Here is a 14,541-nt window from a genome sequence, read left to right as displayed (position 1 = left end):
CCTTGTTCAGTTTACCACAATATTTTAAATAAAAATATTATTTAAGATGTGACATGATAAAACTGAGAATGAAGATGAAACAGCAAAAATAAAAATGCCATATACCAGAGGAAAGAAGCCAAGAAAAGGGTGAAGGCACTCGGAAAAAAGGGAACCAAATCTATGTCTCATCTTATTTCTAATGCCTAGTGAAACATCTGCTAATCAGCACTACAGGAACATATATTAAGCAAATAAATGAACGTAAACGTAACTGATGAAACCTAACACAAAAATGACAAAAAATTGGGATCAGCAGTTAGCGTAATGGCTATGTCGCTGGACTCCCATGCAGTCGACCGCGGTTCGCGTCCCAGAACCAGTGGCTTGAAACTCACACTGGCCGCGTATGCATGCATGCAGTCGACCGCGGTTCGCGTATGGAGAAGGGATTGTGGCGTAGCCATCCCCCCTGGGGAGTGATTTCTCGCTTTCTGTCTCTCTGTCTCTCTCTGTCTGTCTGGCGAGTGCACGCGCCCTATGGCTAAAACCTCTCAAAAAAAAAAAAAAAAGAAAGACAAAAAATAAAGATTCTGATAAAAAAAAAACTGAAAGTAGGATAGAAAAGCTGGACAGTAAAAGCTTGAGAATGGTTTAAGTTCACTGAAAGATATGAGTCAGTGGGAAAAGAGTCCAAAGTGGTATTATATCAAGAGTCTGTTCTTGAAAAATACTGAGTATCACTCTCATCCAGGCTTTGAAATCAAAGATTAGGTCACATAAGAGAGAAACAAAATGTGAAATTTTTCAACTACATTAAATGAATGTGAATTGAATCTTGTACATATTTCTTTTCAAAGTAAGTTTAACGGTACTAAGAAGGATAACATATTGATTTAAGATTAACTTCTTTATTAATGGTTTGATCATGTACTTTTTTTTTTTTTATCTAGAATTTTCTAGACAAAGAATTCTTTGAATTTTCGCTGTTCTTAGGATAATGTCTAAGCCCCTAAGTTTGAGCCACACTGGTCTTATGATTGGATTTTTCTGACGTGTTTAGTTTTACCTCTTGTCACTCTTGCGCCCATATTCCAAATCTCAGACATCTTTCAGCTACCTCCAGTTCCTTGAATATAACTTATTTCTTTCAGTCCCTGTTGCTTCCTCTGCCAAATATGTTCTGGGGCCAACCAGTAGTGTGGCAGTAAGGGCAATGGATTTTCACATGGCCATCTAAGTCCTGGACCTGGTGGCTTGAAAAACATGCTGGATGCATTCATGTGCCCAAAATCCCAAGAGGAGAATGGAGGACAAGGGATTGCAGAGTGGCCATTGCCCCTCCCCATGCCCCTCCTTCCCCCAGGGAGGGTGCTTTCTCACTTTCCTTCTGTGTATTTCTGTCTCCGTCTCTTTTTCTCTGGCAAGCACATGCACCCTATATCAGATGCTAAAACAAAATGAAATACTGTTCTTCTATTACCCAGATAATACATACTTAAACTTCATGCCTCATTTTATACATAATTTTCTCTGGAAGACTCTCCAGCTTATGTACTATTCTAGTGGGCTGCACATTTTGTTATTTATCTCTTATCACACTGTACTACAACACAATTGTCTAATTACTTGACTGTAGTCTCTAAATGTTTACAATTCCTCAAAGGCAGGTATCATAATTTTCCTTATATTTCAGATTTTGAGTACACAGGACTTGTATTTGATGCACAGGAGACACTAAGAAAATAATGGGTCATAAGGAAAGTCATAATGCATTTTTGCATAGAAAAATACATCATGGGACCAGCAATTAGCGTAATGGCTATGTCACTGGACTCTCACGTAGTTGACTGCAATTCGAATCCTGGACCCGGTGGCTTAAACTCACACCGGGAGTGTGTATGCATGCCCAAGATTCCGAGAGGAGAATGGAGGAGAAGGGATTACACTGTGGCAATCACCTGGGGGGGGGAAGTGATTTCTTGCTTTCTATCTCTCTGTCTCTCTGTCTCTCTCTGTCGTTCTAGTGAGCGCATGTGCCCTATAGCAAAAAATCTCCCCCCCCAAAAAAAGAAAAACACATCATGACTTTCCCAACGACTTAATATTACCCTGTTGAATAAAGTTCTGTATACCTAGAATTAACTCAACAAATCAAAAACCACCATTGCTGCCTTTTCTAAAACTAAACACCCATTGCTATTGGACAGATGTGCTACACCTTAGCAATAAGAAAGAATTATATGACCTCATACAAACACTAATTTAGTATGAAATGTGAGGAAAATTAAAAATTACAAAGAAATAGGTATAAAGGCATTCATGTATACAAGATAAATGAAAATTACTATTTGTTTCTCTTCATATTTTTTTCAAACTGTAACAAATGCATTAAGAACAACATGGCATTGGATGGTAAATATTTTACCTTGCTCTGTATCAGTATTTCTTCCAATTTCTGATAGGTAGCAGTTTGGCAAAGGATATGATGAAAACATTGGCCAAGGATATGGATCATCGCCCTAAAATAGAAGCAAGACAGATGACTTTAAAAAGTGGTTTGAAATAATATTGAGTTTTAAAGGCTTCTGAAATAGAATTAATTTAAACTGCCTTTTTGGTTATAAATTTTAGGACTGTTACCCAACTAGCCAAAATCTATTAGTTATCACAATTCAATATTCTCCTATATAATAACTAAAATGGAGAATTAACAGGAAAATCATTAAATAATCACTGAAAATAGACAAATGGTAAGTTGTTTTAGCAACTAGAACTGATAATGAGGGTTTCACTATTTTCTTCCATGAAAGGAAAATTGTAATCTTCAATAAAGGCTATATATTTTTTTCCTTTAAAAAAACTGTTTTCTTATGCTGTCAATCTTCACGGAGTGACAGTCAAAGCAACAATGTTACTAATAACAAAACCAAAAAAATACCTCCATGAGAAATCCACACTGCAAACACTGATGGTAGAAGACATACTAAATATTGTCAATCAAATACAAAAAGGATATAGAACATTCTTTTATCTAATGATAAAAATTAGGTATAAAACAAAAGAGAAATACATTGAAAGTAAAATATTTGAAGAAACAGAGAAAAAAAGACAACTTTTTAATAAAATAATGCTGTACTCTGCTACACAGACTAACTCGCGACCTCTTGCCATCAAGAATAATTTTTGTTTGAAAGCCTTATTTGCATCCTAAAGTATATTCAAGTAACAGAAGCTCTACTCCGTGAAGTTAAACATTTGGGAGCTGATGTTTAGTGTCACCCCAGTTGACTACTTTGCTTCAAAATAAGTCAGAATAACATTTTTCCCTCCTCCTCATCCCAACTCACCTTTTCTAGTGTCCGTGGAGGCAAAATCCGTTCCAATGGCCCACCAATAATATTTACTCTAACAAGAACATGATTTCTTTCTACTGATAAACCATCAATTATAAAGTTCCTAAAAAATAAATATATCAATTTAATATCTCCTGAATTAATGTTATTTAACTTTGAAAACAACTCATAGGATTGTAAAGAAAAAAAAGCAGAACAATCTGGAAAACATAACTTATTAGCACATTGTGAAATATGAAGGGCTATATTCACTTTATATCTTTCAGATTTCTTTGCTAGAGAGTAAACAATTGGTGGAGATATAGTTGATAAAATGAGATTATTCCATGTAGTCAACCGTGGTTCAAGTCCTGGTCCTGGTGGCTTAAACTCATGCCGGGCGCATGTGTGTGCCCAAGATCCCAAGAGGAGAGTGGAGAAGAAAGAATTGCGGCATGGCCATACTCACTGGGTGATTTCTTGCTTTGTCTCTCTGTCTCTCTCTGTCCTTCTGGTGAGTGCACGTGCCCTATGGCAAAAACCTCTCACCCAAAAGACTACTTTCTGTACAAATGTTACTTCATTTAAAGAAATGGAATTAAGACATGCATTATTTCTATGATGACTTTAACAATCATACTTTATTCAAAGTTCTCTTACATTCCAGACCCAGTTTCTTAAATTCAACATCTAAATATCATTGCTGCCTTTTCTAAAACTAAACACCCATTGCTATTGGACAGATGTGCTACACCTTAGCAATAAGAAAGAATTATATGACCTCATACAAACACTAATTTAGTATGAAATGTGAGGAAAATTAAAAATTACAAAGAAATAGGTATAAAGGCATTCATGTATACAAGATAAATGAAAATTACTATTTGTTTCTCTTCATATTTTTTTCAAACTGTAACAAATGCATTAAGAACAACATGGCATTGGATGGTAAATATTTTACCTTGCTCTGTATCAGTATTTCTTCCAATTTCTGATAGGTAGCAGTTTGGCAAAGGATATGATGAAAACATTGGCCAAGGATATGGATCATCGCCCTAAAATAGAAGCAAGACAGATGACTTTAAAAAGTGGTTTGAAATAATATTGAGTTTTAAAGGCTTCTGAAATAGAATTAATTTAAACTGCCTTTTTGGTTATAAATTTTAGGACTGTTACCCAACTAGCCAAAATCTATTAGTTATCACAATTCAATATTCTCCTATATAATAACTAAAATGGAGAATTAACAGGAAAATCATTAAATAATCACTGAAAATAGACAAATGGTAAGTTGTTTTAGCAACTAGAACTGATAATGAGGGTTTCACTATTTTCTTCCATGAAAGGAAAATTGTAATCTTCAATAAAGGCTATATATTTTTTTCCTTTAAAAAAACTGTTTTCTTATGCTGTCAATCTTCACGGAGTGACAGTCAAAGCAACAATGTTACTAATAACAAAACCAAAAAAATACCTCCATGAGAAATCCACACTGCAAACACTGATGGTAGAAGACATACTAAATATTGTCAATCAAATACAAAAAGGATATAGAACATTCTTTTATCTAATGATAAAAATTAGGTATAAAACAAAAGAGAAATACATTGAAAGTAAAATATTTGAAGAAACAGAGAAAAAAAGACAACTTTTTAATAAAATAATGCTGTACTCTGCTACACAGACTAACTCGCGACCTCTTGCCATCAAGAATAATTTTTGTTTGAAAGCCTTATTTGCATCCTAAAGTATATTCAAGTAACAGAAGCTCTACTCCGTGAAGTTAAACATTTGGGAGCTGATGTTTAGTGTCACCCCAGTTGACTACTTTGCTTCAAAATAAGTCAGAATAACATTTTTCCCTCCTCCTCATCCCAACTCACCTTTTCTAGTGTCCGTGGAGGCAAAATCCGTTCCAATGGCCCACCAATAATATTTACTCTAACAAGAACATGATTTCTTTCTACTGATAAACCATCAATTATAAAGTTCCTAAAAAATAAATATATCAATTTAATATCTCCTGAATTAATGTTATTTAACTTTGAAAACAACTCATAGGATTGTAAAGAAAAAAAAGCAGAACAATCTGGAAAACATAACTTATTAGCACATTGTGAAATATGAAGGGCTATATTCACTTTATATCTTTCAGATTTCTTTGCTAGAGAGTAAACAATTGGTGGAGATATAGTTGATAAAATGAGATTATTCCATGTAGTCAACCGTGGTTCAAGTCCTGGTCCTGGTGGCTTAAACTCATGCCGGGCGCATGTGTGTGCCCAAGATCCCAAGAGGAGAGTGGAGAAGAAAGAATTGCGGCATGGCCATAACTGGGGGTTGATTTCTTGCTTTGTCTCTCTGTCTCTCTCTGTCCTTCTGGTGAGTGCACGTGCCCTATGGCAAAAACCTCTCACCCAAAAGACTACTTTCTGTACAAATGTTACTTCATTTAAAGAAATGGAATTAAGACATGCATTATTTCTATGATGACTTTAACAATCATACTTTATTCAAAGTTCTCTTACATTCCAGACCCAGTTTCTTAAATTCAACATCTAAATATTCATTAAGAGTAGCCTCAACATTTGCTGCAGCCATAGGTCTTTTCTTTCTACATCAAACCTATGGTATCAAGTAAAATACTATATAATTTTCCAAGATATGGCTAGGTTGGAGGCACACTTTAAAAAAAATTATAGACATGAAAGCAATGCCAACTACTGAATGTATATTCAATAAATATCAGCCAAATTAAGGTAATGGCAAGTATGATTTAATTAGTAGAAAAAATTATTAAGAGATTACCAGGATCTTATTTTGCTAATAATCAGAATTTATGACTATGAACTTACATAATTAAGAAAATGGAATGAAGAATGCCTCCACAAGAAACACAAAATTAAATGTGTTGTTCAAAGGGTCATCTTACAAATGCAGTCTGAACTTAGAGGTGATAAAATATCTTATAATTATCAATAAAGTTAGGGCCCATCTAAAAATAAATCCTAAATAATAAAAAAGTAACAAATTTCGAAAGTAGTACTCTACAAATCCTCTCCAAAAATACTGAATTTTCTATGACATTTATACTTTAATTGCTTCTTACTGTTTTTTAAATCTATTGTCATTGACCTACTAATTCAGAAGGTAAAAAATGCATGCCATGTTTAGTATTCTCAACTGGGCTGGACTGGGGTGTATATCATACTGGGTAAAGTCTCTTTACAATCTAAATGACGTATAGTGTTTGTATAAATAATAAGAAGAATTTTTAAAAATCAATAAACTACAGAAAATTACTTTCTTAACAAAACATCTATAAACAACACTTGTTATTGGGACCCGTAGTTAGCATAATGGCTATGTTGCTGGACTCCCACGTAGTTGACCGTGGTTCGAGTCACGGACCTGGTGGCTTAAACTCACACCGGGCGTGTGTGCGTGTGTGCCCAAGATCCCGAGAGGAGAATGGAGGAGAAGGAATTGCGGCATGGCCATCCCCTCTGGGGGGGTGATTTCTTGCTTTCTATCTCTCTGTCTCTGTCTGTCTGGCGAACGCACATGCTCTATAGCAAAAACCCTCTCAAAAAAAAAAAAAAAAGAATACTTGTTATTATGTTTTAATGCCCCATTTTTTCCTTACCTGTGGCCCTCAGGGGTCTCTAATATATTTTCTTCTTGAGCATTTAGCAACATTTCAGATACATGATACTGAGCTTCTAATAGGAGAAGAGTATCCAGATCACAACATATCACACTTAGTAACCTATAGAAAGAAAAAATAAAAATATATTTTGTAAAATAGGTCCAAAAAGCATAGAACATATTCTTTTATCTTTTCTTTTTTTTTTTTTCTTTTTTGCTACAGGACACGTGCGCTCATCAGAAAGAGACAGAGAGACAGAAAGCGAGAAAACACTCCCCAGGGTGGATGACCATGCCTCAATTCCTTCTCCTCCATTCTTCTCTCAGGATCTTGGGCACACACGCACACACTCCTGGTATGAGTTTAAGCCACAGAGTCCAGGACTTGAACCACAATTGACTATGTGGGAATCCAGTGACATAGCCACTATGCCAACTGCTAGTTCTCATTTTTTTTTAAGAATTATTTTTTATTCAACTTTATTTATCTATTATTTATCTTAATTTGACCAGAGAGAACAGAGTGAGAGAAAGAGAGAAAGCAGCAGGGTTCAGGACTTGAACTGTGGTCAGCCATGTGGAAGTCCAGCGGCATAGAAATATTTTTTAAAAATAATTATTTATTATTAATTATTTTATTTTATTTATTCATTCATTTATTTTTTAACTTGACCAGAGAGAGACAGAGGGTGAGAGTGTGAGAGAGAGGAAGTGAGAAAGCAAGCCACCAGATTCAGGACTCAAACCCTAGTCAGCCATGTGGGAGTGTCCAGTGCCTTAACCACCACGCCACCTGCTGATCCCTATAGAAATATTCTTAATGTCTCAAATACTTGTGCAAGGAAATACAAACCCTATCTGAGAGGCTAGTTATTTCAGATATATTTTTAATCATTTAAAATAGTAATATCCTCTTCCAAAATTGTTCTTACTGAGGTATTTTTTGAAAACCATGGGAAATTTCTAATCTAGATGTTTCAAAATTTATGTACACCTGGCTACCTCTGTGGCATAGCAGTAATGCACTGCTCAAGAGGAGCTATACCATATGGTGACTGAGCCTCAAATCCCCAACCTGGCTGACCAGAAACATGCCTAGCATGCGCAGAAGTGCCCCAGATCTGATAGGCTAGAAGAATAGAAGAAGGGGATCACAGCATGACCAGAGCTTATGGAGGGTGCTGCTGATCTCTCTCAAGAAAGTGAAAGAGAGGAAGAGAAAAATGCTCTATCATGAATAAAGAAAAAAAGTTTGATTTGTCTAAATTTACATGAATAGTATATTTTCTTTTCAACTGCTAAAAGTTGTTAAAACTCAAAATTCATCAGTGCAGTTCAAGTCATGGATCTGGTAGCTTGCTTTCTTACTTTCCTTCTCTTTCTCTCTGTCTCTGTCTCTCAGGTGAGCACATGTTCCCTACAGCAAATTAAAGTATAGTAATATTAATTAAATAATTATTTTAGAAAGTTCATCAGAGAACATTACTGAACCTATTAAAATGGCAAATAGTCTTAATTTTCATTACTTAGTTGCTGAAGGAATGATAGCATATTTTGCTACCAATTTATAAACTGTCCATTAGGAAAACATCAATGGCTAACTTTATAACTGTCAGATCAAGCTGAGAACATCTAAATAGAATGATCTATTTTACCATTATTGAAAGAGATAAGCAGAAATCACATGTCCCCTCTTGTGACACAAGAGGACTCAGGCCACACCACCTATGAAGGATTCTGCCCAAGAAAACTGACCCTGAATTTATTCAGTCCTAGATATTTCAGTATCAGTTTACAAGAAATATAGGATTAGAGAAATACATTTAAAAATACCACAAGTTGGGACCATCAGTGAGTGTAATGGCTATGTTGCTGGACTCCCATGCAGTCAACCACAGTTCGAGTCCCGGACCCAATGGCTTAAACTCATGCTGGTCGCGTGTGCGTGTGTGCCCAAGATCCCAAGAGGAAAAAGGAGAAAGGATTGTGGCATGGCCATACCCCCTGGGGGGGATGATTTCTCACTTTCTGTCTCTCTCTCTGTCTTTCTGGCAAGCACATGTGCCCTATAGCAAAAACCTCTCAAAAAAAAATTATATATATATATTTGTGTGTGTGTGTGTGTGTGTGTGTGTAATTCTTCAGAGGAAAAGAAAGCCATGAAAAAAACAGGAGGAAAAGGGGAACTGTTATAAAAAAATGTATGTTGGGGGAAAGAGATGAAAGAAAACTGACAAAACACTAATAAAATAGACCAACATGAGTAATGGGTACATGGAAAACTTATTATAATATTCAATATTTTTTGGTTTATATATTTAAAGATTCTGTGATAGGAAAGTGTTTTAAAAATGATGTAATGTGAGTATGGGGTGACTACAGTAGAATGGGTGGTTATGTAAAATCTGTCTTGAGGGGGCATTTGAAGAAACAAGAAATCCAAGGGGAAAAAAAATCAACTTTCCAATTACACAGAGTGGCCGTAACTGTAATCCATAAACAAATCAGTTAATATCCATTCATAGCAAATCACTGAAATTTCTGAGGTATATTTTTTAAAAGTATACTATGCAGATCTTAGGACACAGATATAATCTGCAAATGTTAAAACATAGCAATATGTGTTTTGCTTAAAAAAAAAAGAAAGAAAAGAAAAATAAAAACTATTTCCAGGGTATATTATGTAAAAGAGAAGTGCCATAAAATATCATATATAGTGCTAGTACTATATAAAAATTAAACATTTGTCTGTACACATAGACACAGTCTCTCTCAAAGAACATAAAAGAAACTGGTAAGTATTATCAGCTCTGCAGGAGAGATCTGAGAGACAAGAAGGGAACTTTTTTCATTGCATATATATTTTTAATGGTTTTTGCATGTTTTACATATTTAAATGTATACACATAAAGAAAACTGGTTGGTGAACAGCTTTACAAGTTAAAAAAAAAGCAATTCAAAGTCAATCCCTAAAATATGGTGAAAAAAAATAGTCAAATGCATATAAAACTAAAAGAAAAATCCACTATCATAAATTTATAGAAATGTTCTCGACTCCCTTCACACAACTAAAACTATTTTTTTGACTAGTATACAGATGGAACCAAAATTTTAAAAATACTCAGAAATCTAGTTTGAGAACAGTAGCAAAAAGCTAGCATTCTCCTTTCTCATTTTAGGGATAACCCAAAAGCATGGAGAAGAATGGAAAGTAGACTTCATGGGAATTTTTAACCACAAAATGAGTTGATGTGCAGCCAAAGGCAGTAAAAATAGTACAAATGCTACTGGGGGTGGGGAGGAAAGAGATTGAGAAAAGATATAGCTTTCTGTGCTGTGGGGGAAAAATAGTAAATTTCTACTTAAAAAGAAAAATAAAACACATTTCTAAAAAGAACAAAATGAATTTCTAAAAATGAAGAGTATAACTTCTACATTGAAAATGAACATATAAGAAAGCAGCTTAAGGATCCTTGGCCCACTAAGGTTCCAAAAGAGAAAGAGTAAGGTGGAACATGAAGTCACAGGAATATCAATTAATAATTGTTCAGGTTATAGCAGGCAAAGAAGGGGAGCATGAAAGGACAGCGTGAAAGGGAGCATACACTCACAATTAGGGCCTGCAGAATTCTTCTAGCTAATCAGGATCATGTGCCTAACTTCTTTTAAATATAAGCTTCCTGTAAGTAACTGAAAACTGATCATTAAAAGACATACATCACTCCAAAATTAAATACCATACGAAGGATGCATAATATATTTTTAAAAAAAAAGAGGAGAAAAAAAGCTAGAACAGATGTCAAATATACATTTAAAAAGTAGCCATTAAAACCTTGAGAACTGGAACCAGCAGTTAGCGTAATGGCTATGTCGCTGGACTCCCATGTAGTTGACCACGGTTCACGTCCCGGAGCCGATGGCTTAAAACTCACGCCGGGCACGTGTGCATGCATGCCCAAGATCCCAAGAGGAGAATGAAGGAGAAGGGACTGCGGCATGGCCATGCCCCCTGGGGAGTGATTTCTCACTTTCTGTCTCTCTGTCTCTCTTTGTCTGGCGGGCGCATGCGCCCTATAGCAAAAACCTCTCAAAAAAAAAAAAAAAAAAAAACCTTGAGAACTAAGCCAGTTAGTGGTGCGGTTAAGGCATTAGATACCACATGGCTGACTCTGAGATTCAATACCTGGACCAGGTCGCTTGGGAAATGCGGTAAGCATATGTGTGCATTTCCAAAATCCTGAGAGTAAAATGGAGGAGAAAGGATGGTGGCATGCCCCTCATAAGGGACGATTTCTTTCTTGTTCTCTCTCCCTCTCTCTCCCACCTATGAGTACAAACACTGTATGGCAAAAATCTAAAACACAACAACAATAAACTTGAGAAATCTGACCAAGTAATTTTCAGTGAATAAAATTAAAATGGTTGAATAAAGCAATCATCTTTATGAAGCTCTGCACAAGTAGAGCTATAAGAACACAGAAAGAAATAACATAACAAGTGACAGAGCTAAAGAAAGACACAGAAAAATCAAACTATCATAGACTTTAAAGCACAATAGTAGGTGTTTAAAAAGAAGAACAAATTGTTAAAAATACTATAAGGGATTACACAGTACAGAATGAGAAGTACGTGAAAAGCCTAATGAAAATAAGTTTATTGATTTCTTGATGAGAAAATTGAAATAATCTAACAAGATGCCAGAGAGACACAAAGTGAGAAATCACCCCCCAAGGGAGACGGCTACCCAGCAATTCCTTCTCCTTCATTCTCCTCTCAGGATTTTGGACATACATACACACATGCCCAGCATGAGTTTAAAGCCACTAGGTCCAGGAACTGATCTGTGGTCAACTATGTGGGAGTCCAGCAATGTAACAGTTATACTATCTGCTGTCCCCATAACAGGATGCATCTTTAAAGACATTACTCAAAAAATTCTTCCTGGGTTATTACCATTGTGGAGTAGTGAAAATACACTGCTCAAGAGAAGGTGGATCCCACATGGAGACCATACTTTGAACCCTTGTGCAAGAATTCAGGATCCAATGGGCTAGAAGACTGGATAAAGAGAATCACAGCATGGCTAAATCCTGAAGAGGGTGCTCATCTCTCTATTTTTACCTCTCTCACACACATGCACACACACAAACACACACACATAAATTTTATAATTAATAAAGAAAAAATAATTTTTAAGGAAAAGAAAATATTCTACCTAAAAGAAATCATAACCTAAGTATGTAAAAAGTATACTATGTGCAAGGTTAAACTGAACTGCAAAAGACAATACCAAGACAGAACCTGGAAAAGTTAGTGAACTAACTTTCTCTCTTCTAAAGAAAGAACCACTGGGATATTCAAGCTAACATACAAAGTCACCAAAAGTAGAAAAAAAAAAAATCAAGCTATTCCCAGATGTAACCACAGCAATATTCAACACTGAACGTTGTTCCTGAAGCACAGTGGGCCAACACTGAGAGTAGTTCTGATATGAGATATTAAAACATACAAAGTTGTAATAATTTAAAGGGTGAATAATGACACAAACAAAAGAAAATCAAGACACTGACTTATTAAGTAGAGGGATTTAAAATTACATTAAGAGTAGACAGGATTTCCTGGTACACTGAATATGTGGAGTCAGGAAGAAAGTCAAGGTAAGTTTAGTTAGAACACTACAAGAGATTAAGCAAACATCAACCAAGATACATACAAGGGGTTTTCAAAAAGTTTATAGAAAAGATATATTATGGGGGAGGAGGGGAACTACACATGATTTTTTTTTAATTGCAACAAAGTACATTTTTACTTAGAATTCAATTTTTTTCAATGACCTTTTAGAAGTCCTCTCATCACTCTATAGGTTAAGAAGAACTAAGAAGAACCTCAAGAACTAGTATACTTACATAAGCCTACTAAATCACTAAACAAATAATAAAATAATTGTCAATAGAACTTCAGTTTATGATTTGAAAGAAGTCTACAGTGTCTAGACTGACAATGAAATGATCTAAGATGACGTGGAGCAAACTCTGAGCAAACACATGCCTGAACCAAATTCTCATTAGAAAATGAACAAATGGAAACTAGCAAAGGATGTAAGACCTTTAAGATAGTACAAGTACCAGAAATAATATAAAGATTAGTAAACTTGATCCATCAGTAAATGATAAGAATAGCACACTGTGACCAAGTACAATTTATTTTAGGGGGAAAAGGACAGTAATATTAAAGTATCTCCTAATGTAATTCATGACATTGATATGTAACAGAAAAGAACCATATACAGGCATCTGACCAGATACTTAAGAGCTATTTGATTTAACATTCAGCATCCACTCTCTACTCCCTGTCCTCCAAAAAATTCTTAGTAAATTAAAGGAAGGTTATTTCTTTCATTTAATTTAAAAAACAAATCTATCTCAATATGAGAGCTAAAAGCATAAACAAGAAAAGTATTCCCATTAAGGTCATAAGGAATGTAAAACTGCTCATTATTTTTTAAACATCATTCTGGAAATTCGAGTCAATGCAAAAAGAGATGACTAAAATAAAGACGCATGCTGTCTGAAAGATAAATACTGTTCAGTTCTTTGATAATGATGAAACCCTGTATTTGTGAACTCCTTCCTCTAATGACATAAAATTCCATTTACTTAAAAAAATACTGGTTGAAAAACTAGTAGGTGCATATCACTGTTGTAGGTGCCTCAGACATATAACTGAACACACATGCACAAAAATCTCAGTCCTTAAGGAACCCAAAATACTAGAAGAGGGGAAGAGACAATGAATATTTTTTTTTTTAAAAAAAGAAAGCATAGTATAGATAAACCTAAAGCAGAAAAGTGAAAAAGCTGCAATAAGAGTGTGGTGGGAATGAATCATCACATACAATTTTAGTTAAGGTGGTCAGGAAATAACTCACTAAGAAAGTAATACCTCAGTAAAGATCTCAAAGAAATGAGGGAGCAAGCCATGGAACTACCCTGGTTCCAGGCAGAGCAAACAGCTTGACCAAAGTGAGGCTATTCCTAGCATGTCTGAAAAGCAGTAAGAGGGCCAATGTAGCTGGCATGGCATAAGAGGGAATATTTGGAGATGAAGTCAAAGCAGTGCTAGGAGTGCAGATCACATCAGCCTCTATGGGCATGTGATGACTCTGGTAACATGAGAAACCACTGGGGTATGGGTTCATTCTGGGGATGTAAGAACAGCATGAGCTTAGGCTGATTTGTGCTTCTGTAGGATTACTCTGGCTTCTATGTACAGAATAGGCTAAAATGAAGCAAGAACAGATATAAGGAAACCATAAAACACCTAGAGCAATAACTTAGGTAACAGCTTAAAACAGTACAGTCAGGATTTGCTTATTCAAAAGATGTCTGTACGGTAGCCAGATTCATTTTTCTTCTTTTTTTTCCTTCCTTTTTTTTCAATTTCATTTTCTTTTATACATTGAATCACATTATTTAGCTTACAAAATGAATATTTCAATATGTGAACATTTCTCCCTAGCCCACTTGATTAACTGTAAAATAGCTTCACATTTCTTTGTCCCATGGCAGCCAGATTCTTA

The 14,541-nt window shown here is 35.3% G+C and overlaps 1 protein-coding gene across 1 annotated transcript in view; it reads right to left on the bottom strand.

The window, feature by feature from the left end:
- The window catches only part of TBC1D32 (TBC1 domain family member 32), a 226,089-nt gene that overhangs the window by 88,709 nt on the left and 122,839 nt on the right, over positions 1-14,541 (bottom strand). Inside the window, exons 24-26 of the mRNA XM_027769471.1 lie at positions 6,961-7,083; positions 5,198-5,306; positions 4,276-4,369 (exon numbers count right to left, since the gene is read on the bottom strand). Coding sequence (XP_027625272.1) covers positions 4,276-4,369; positions 5,198-5,306; positions 6,961-7,083 — 326 coding nt within the window. The remainder of the gene's footprint in view (positions 1-4,275; positions 4,370-5,197; positions 5,307-6,960; positions 7,084-14,541) is intronic.

The sequence above is a fragment of the Tupaia chinensis genome, unplaced genomic scaffold (genome assembly GCF_000334495.1).
Source record: "Tupaia chinensis unplaced genomic scaffold, TupChi_1.0 Scaffold149798_1, whole genome shotgun sequence".
Classification (NCBI taxonomy): Eukaryota; Metazoa; Chordata; class Mammalia; order Scandentia; family Tupaiidae; genus Tupaia; species Tupaia belangeri.
Note: the sequence above shows the minus strand (reverse complement) of the source record. Positions and strands in the feature narration are given on the sequence as shown.